The sequence below is a fragment of the Carex rostrata genome, chromosome 17 (assembly GCF_964058835.1).
Source record: "Carex rostrata chromosome 17, lpCarRost1.2, whole genome shotgun sequence".
NCBI lineage: Eukaryota > Viridiplantae > Streptophyta > Magnoliopsida > Poales > Cyperaceae > Carex > Carex rostrata.
In genome coordinates, this window is record NC_135934.1 from 10,464,284 (window position 1) to 10,471,564 (window position 7,281).

At 40.0% G+C, this 7,281-nt stretch overlaps 1 protein-coding gene across 1 annotated transcript; it reads right to left on the minus strand.

The window, feature by feature from the left end:
* Nucleotides 1-429: 429 nt before the first annotated feature.
* On the minus strand, nt 430-2,887 carry LOC144568104 (zinc finger BED domain-containing protein RICESLEEPER 2-like). The gene is made up of 4 exons (XM_078318334.1): nt 1,279-2,887; nt 797-1,191; nt 621-708; nt 430-531 (listed from the first exon to the last, which is right to left on the minus strand). Exons 1-3 carry the CDS (start codon nt 2,885-2,887, stop codon nt 643-645), a joined length of 2,070 nt encoding a protein of 689 aa, XP_078174460.1. The 3' UTR covers nt 430-531; nt 621-642.
* Between the last annotated feature and the right edge of the window lie 4,394 nt (nt 2,888-7,281).

Consider the following 7,281-nt stretch of genomic DNA (forward strand, 5'->3'; position numbering starts at 1 on the left):
CTGGCCCGAGCCTGGACCGAGCGAGCTGGACCTAGGGGTCCCGAGCCAAAAGTCTTGGCTCAGCTTGTGACGAGCCAGCCCGAGCTAGCTCGCGAGCTGACGAGCTGGCTCACTGGGCTTTATTGGGCTGCTTTGCTGCTTTATTGGGCTGCTCTGCTATTATACAAAGGCTATTTCTAATGATTTATAAAGGCTATTTCTAATGATTTATACGTGTACCCAATACATCATATGTACTCTCTAAATTAAATCAGCTTTAAAACAGCCTTAAAAGCAATGTAATAACAAAATAAAGAAAAAATATATTGAAATGAGCATAAATTCATAGAAAATAACATAAATTTATATGAATCCACATCAAATAACATAAATTCACACAACTAATTAATTTAGAAGATAGAACAAAAAGGCAACATGCCAACATCCAAGCCAAAATACCACAAAATTAAATTACTAATCAAGTAGTCAACAACCAAGCCAAGAAGAACACCAACAGCCATGCAAGTATCAGCCCCGCACATTTAAAACTTGCTGAAAATACACAAACAATTAATTAACATAGGAATAAGAGACATTTTTGTATAATTTCATACAAGCATAATTGAAAGTATTCAACTCACTCGTAAATTGTAAGGATTGAGATCAATTAATACTAAGATTTGACATTGGAAACTGAATTTCCAAACTCTCCTCCACACTTGCAGCTTGCTGAAATTTAAAAATTCAATATGTTATACATTAGATATATTAATACAAGCTAAAACAGCAACTTAAATTAAAAGAATGAATAACTCACTTGAAAAGTTTGCAATTCGGCCTTTGTGCCTGCTCTAATCCAATCACCCCCACAAACTAACATCTCAACTGTATCCTTCGTAAGAGAACTTCTATAATCATCTAAAACACGACCACCAGCACTAAAGGCCGACTCGGATGCGACCGTTGAAATTGGAATGGTAAGAGTATCTCTTGCTAGTTTGCTTAAAATGGGGTATCTCCCTGCATGTACCTGCCACCATTTCAATATATCGAAGGGTGTATGAAGCCTATGCTGAAAAACATCCTCTTTTAGATAGTTTTCCAGATCTGAAGTAGATTGGCTTTCATTCCATGTGGATTGTACAAAACGCCACATATCAGTATCCTCATTACCACTGGCAACACTACTTGATGCAGCTGAAGCACCAGAACCTATCAGTAAAATTTCAAGGATTAACATAAAAAAAGTGAAACTTTAAACAATGCAAAATTTAACATTTAAAAAGTTCAAGTATTTACTCGATGGAGTAGAGGTCGCATGCTCATTCGCATAAATCTCGTATATAGCTCGCATCTTTTCCAACACATCATTAACACGTGAATCAACCTCAACTTCAGGGTACAACCTCTTATAACAGAACTTAATTGAGAGGGTCTTCAATCTTGGATCAAGAATGGCAGCCACTGCCATTAACACATTAACTTCCCCCCAATATTTCTCAAACTTTGTGTACATGGCAAAGCTCATCTCTCGTGTGAAATCATCCTCATCAAAGTAGGCATCACATATTGCCTTTTTCACATTAAGCATCTCAGCTAAAAATAGATTTGAGGTAGGGTAAGATGTGCCCGAATAAATCTTTGTGGCTTGGACAAAAACCTCAAGTAATTTACAAACCTTTTCTGCCTTGTCCCATTCAGAATCATCGGGAACCCACTCACTAAAACTAGAATCTCGATCAGCATAGCCATTGAAGGCATTTTTGTAATAAATGGCTGATTTAAGCATTCGGTGGGTTGAGTTCCACCTTGTTTTGACATCAATGCACAAAGACCGAGATGTGATTATACCTACCCGCTTTGCATGTTCCCCAAATTTTAGAAGCCGTCCCGGTGACTTCTTAAGGTACTTAACCCCTTCTCTAATTTTGGTTAGACATTTATCAATCTTGCTAAGTCCATCTTGAACAACCAGATTCAAGATATGTGCACAACATCTAATATGAAAAAAAAACCCTTTGAAATGCAACTTATTCCGAGCATTAAAATTCAACTTCATAATTGCTGCTGCCCTATCATTGTTACCGGCATTATCTAAAGTTATAGTTCCAATCTTATCCTCAATGCCCCACTTCCCTAACGATTCCATAATTGCATCAGCTATTGCTTCACCACTGTGAGGTGGTGACAACTCGTTAAAGCTAATTATCCGCTTTTGCAACTTCCATGACTTATCTATGTAATGTGTCGTTAAACACATATAACCAATTGTTTGATTGGAAGTCCAACAATCACTAGTAATTGAAATCCTATCAACAATTTGAAAAACCTTTTTAACATTGTCTTTCTCATTCTCATACACTTTTAGACACTCTTTCTTAATAGTGTTCCTACTCACTGTTTGATAATACGGATTGCAATACTTCAAGAATATATTCATCCGATGGTATTCAGTAAACATGAACGGCAACTCATGACAAATTAGGGCCTTAGCAAGTAACTCCCTACTTTTTGCATGATCATACTTCCCATAATCCACGATACCCGTGTCCACCCCCTCCCCCTCTTTTACAGATGTAAGCATAGAATCATCTAAAGGGAGCATACCAGAATCATTACCTTTAAATCTCTTAATTCTGGAACATTTCTTCACATGACGCAACAATGTTGAGGTTGTTCCACCTTCCGCTACTTTATAGCGTTGCTTGCAGTATTGACACTCAGCCTTATTAGCACCATCTATTACCTTGAAATACTCCCAAACATCAGAAGTTTTTTTCCTTTTAGTCCCACCAGCCTCATCTGTATTGGAACCTGACGCATGTCCACTAGCTGTGCTATTTGCACTTTCCGGCATCACTGGATTACTGCCGGCTGCAGTAGCACCATCAGATGATGTATTTGACATTTGTGCCTATTAACCAAAGCTCACAAATATTAGTCAAAGCTAGCTGAAAATTATAGATGCAAATAATAAGAATAATATTTGCAATAAAAAGTGAAAACATTTCTAATAAAAAATTGAAAAAGCACAGCAGTAGGAATCAGTATCACACCTAGCTAAAACATATGTTAACAAATGACAAAGAAAGTAAAAAGATAAAATATATGTTGACAAATGACAAAAACAGTCCCTAGCACGAGCTAGAGAGACAAAAACAACAACAATCAAGGAAAAATCTCATAGAGACAGTCAAGGCATCTAAGCCGGGAAATGCAACAACCCGCGCAAGGATGCGAAATTAATCTACACACATCCTACTTATCAATCACAAAATCAGCAAATAGAAAAGAGAAGGATTGCTCATAACTAACCGAGAACAGAAAAGAGGCGGAATAGAGGCCGGTACCAAGGAAGCACCTCGCTTCACGCCATTAACTAGCAAGTTGGGAGACAACAGCTTATGCCCTAATAAAGTTGGATAAAAAAAAAAAAGTTAGACATTACATAGAAGGCTTACAAATTTCATTAATCCCCGTTTGACATTAAGCAAACAATTTGTGCAAATGATAAATTATATTCTAAGATAATTATTATCAAACAAAATACAAATTAAGTGTAATAAAGCCTGATTCCTTCTTCACAAGCCAAGTGTAATAGATGCATGAATCAATGTTACCATTCTCAGTTTTATATAAAATATGAGACATCTTTGTATAAATTTTCATGAAATTCAACAAATATGACTCAAATTAATCAACAATTCTGGAATCTATGTAAGAACAGACGGGTAATCCTAAAAACTAGTTCTAACAAAGCACAAAAATTGCTTCGTGGAATTAACTATCAGAAGATATTTTGTAAGCTGACAACAGAGGGAGCCGTACCAGAGAATTAGAAAAAAGAAAAAAAATAGAAAAAAGAGAAAAAGATGGTTACCAAAGAGGTAGAGACAGAATCAACAAAGGTGCTAAATTTCATGATGGTTACCAGAAATCGAATATCTGTGCAAAAATTAACAAAGATGGTTAGAAAATTAGAAAAAAACACAGAATCAACAAAGGTGCAAAACAGATCTGTTATATGCTGTTACTTGTTAAATTCAGGGTCTCTTGTCGTCTGGAACTGGGAGGTCGGAGGTCAGAGCTGGCTCAGAACTGGGAGGTCAGACGTCGGAGGTCAGAACTGGGAGGTCAGAGGTCGGAGGCTCAGAGCCTCGGAGATCAGAACTGGGAGATCGGAGGCCAGAAGCGAACAACGAAGTCACGGAGGTCGGAGGTCAGAGCGGCGAAGTCACGAAGCGAGCCTAGAGGAGAGGAGGTCGGGAAGTTGGGAGCCAGATGTGTGCCGCTAGAGGAGAGAAAAGAGGAGTTTGAACTGCTAAACCTAAATCTAAATGGGTCGTATCTGTAATGGGCTGAGAAAATGAGAGTTGAATAGCCTACAGTGTATAGCTCGTTTAGAGCCGAGCTGGCTCGGTCTGAGCTGGGCCTTGGCTCAGCTTGTTTATTTTGGCCCGAGCCTGAGCCAAGCTGGCTCGTTAACAGCTCGGTCCACTATCGAGCGAGCTGTTAACGAGCGAGCTAGAGACGAGTCACGAGCGAGCCGCGAGCTTTTTTGACAGCCCTATATATAAACCCCCCCCCCCTCTCAAACCCTAGCCGCCCCAGCCCCCATTCCCCCTCCCACAGCCGACACTCCCTCTTTCTCTCTTTCGGCTGCTAGGCCGCCGCAATCACCGCGCCTTTCTCGACCTCTAGGCCACCACCTCCTCGGCCACCACCGCAACCCCCTTCCCTAAACCAAGACTCCTTCTTCTCTACCCCGAACCGTCACAAGCAGCCTCCACCTCAGATCCGAGCCCCACCCTCGCCTAGACCCGAAAACTCAAAGATCCGAATCCCTGCTGGATCCAAACCGTCCAGTCAGCTTCCGTGAAGAACTATCATCCGTACGTTCAGAATATGAACTAGACTTCAACACGGGAATTACAGTGATCGAAGATACGGACGATTGAGCACTAGATTTACCTCGATCCGACCTTCCACCACCGAGATATGGCCAAAACCGTGGCTGCTGTTCATACTCAAACCAGAAAACCGAGCTGAACCAGTCAGCCAAGTTCCGCAGGGACCTGCACTCCATACGTCCGGAATCTCAAGGATCCTGCAAGACGAAAGTTGTAGTGCTCGCAGATACGGATCCGTTAGAGCTGGCCTCACCCCGATCGGAGTCTCCAACACCGAGAACCATCCAAAACAGTGACTGCTATACGTATCTTTTCTAAACCGCAAACTCCAAGTAATAAGGTTTCGATCAAAAATATTATTTTCTTTCTTATAATAAATACTTGATTATTAAATTATATTCTTCTATAATCGACTAAAAATATAAAACTTTAGGAAATAAGAATACGTGAACTCAAATTTTATTAATTTGAGATATATTTATTTTTAGGTTCTACTTTTGAGGAATTAAGAGACGTAGATAACGTGCAAGAATTTACTACGCAAACAGGTGCGGGTTTCCCGGAACTTTTATAAAATTTCAAGTTGCTTGGATCAAGGTTGGTATCATGTTATTTATGTTAATAGTTGACTTGTGCATGTTGAAATCGAACCACCCTTTGGAATTGTTTAGAATTGCACCATAGGGTTTTGATGCATAAAAGAATTGACAGGTTGCATGATTTTGAGATGTGTTTTGGAAAATGCATAAAAGAATTGACAGGTTGCATGAATTGAAAAATGATTTGAATTGTTTTGAATTCAGGTCGTCCTTTTGTGGCGACTCGCCGGACTGTCCTTATGTGACAGATCCAGAGTGTGAATAATTCGGGTCGTCCTTGTGTGGCGACTCGCCGGACTGTCCTTGTGACAGATCCAGAGTGTGGAATTTCTATAATTGATTGAAAATTGTTTTGAATTCGGGTCGTCCTTGTGTGGCGACTCGCCGGACTGTCCTTATGTGACAGATCCAGAGTGTGAATAATTCGGGTCGTCCTTGTGTGGCGACTCGCCGGACTGTCCTTGTGACAGATCCAGAGTGTGGAATTTCAATAATTGATTGGAAATTGTTTTGAATTCGGGTCGTCCTTGTGTGGCGACTCGTCGGACTGTCCTTGTGTGACAGATCCAGAGTGTGAATAATTCGGGTCGTCCTTGTGTGGCGACTCGCCGGACTGTCCTTGTGACAGATCCAGAGTGTGGAATTTAAAAGTAAAAAAGTGAAATCAAATCTTGAATATGATTTACTATTAAACTCTCACATGTTGCAAACCAAAGTTATGCATGTTTTTCATTAAAAGCAAACGTTTTGTAAAACTCCGGGCTGGAACTAAATTCCGCACTGAGAGAAGGTTCGATCTCTCACCCGTTCCACTTTTATGTGGGTTCCAGGTAATGAAAAAGAGGAGCTCGAGCAAGGTCGCGAGTGAGGTCAAGCGGAGGAATACAAATAGCCACTATTTGCTTTACTTTTGTTATTGAAAAAAATTGATACATTGAACAGGCATGGCAGTAGTTGGTTTACTTGCCATGTCCGTCATGATCATTTCTATGTTATAAACTCCTTTTGATATTCAATTAAGTGGCTTGTTTGATTTTTGTTATTGATAATGTATGTGATGTGTGTACGCCTTACGTATAAATACGTGGCGGGTTGTCTCGGGGTGTGACAACCTCTTTCTCAAATATGTCAATATCAGGATATAGCGCGAATATTGAAGTATCAAAGTTGGGATCTGTCTATTAGGGAATATTGTTCTCCAACTCTGCAACTACAATTGTGTGCAAGAAAATAATAATGAGAAAAAAAGATAAATGTTTTTCATACAAATACTGATAACCATTATTGCTTACCGGCACATCAATTCTAAGGCAAAAGAGATAAAATAAATACCACTATTGTACTACTCCAGGACGGAACCAGTCATGTACTAATCCAAAAAAGAAGGGTTTTTTGTTGTCTGTCAGATCCCTGACGTGGAATTAGGGCGAAACGGGTCGTCTTTGACCCAGGAGGATGTTACGAAAAGAAGGGAAGAGCGGGCAAGAGGGGCAGCATCTCGGGCAACAACATTAAAAGGGATATGACGCTGATGCGTGGGGCCACTTTGGAAGGACACGTAGACAGCATTGAGTTAGTTAGGACTTAGTTTAGTTTGTTGAGAATAAACGGGTCGGGTCTGAGCTGATGCGTCAATCTGACATTGAATAACAAGATCCATTCATTAGATTTTATATGTTCTTCTTTTAGAAGTTTCGCCTATAAATAGGCAGTAAGCATAACCAGTTAGATTAGACTATTATCAAGTATTTTGAGTGTTCTAGCTATGTTTTGGCCTTGTGCCGTGCATCCCA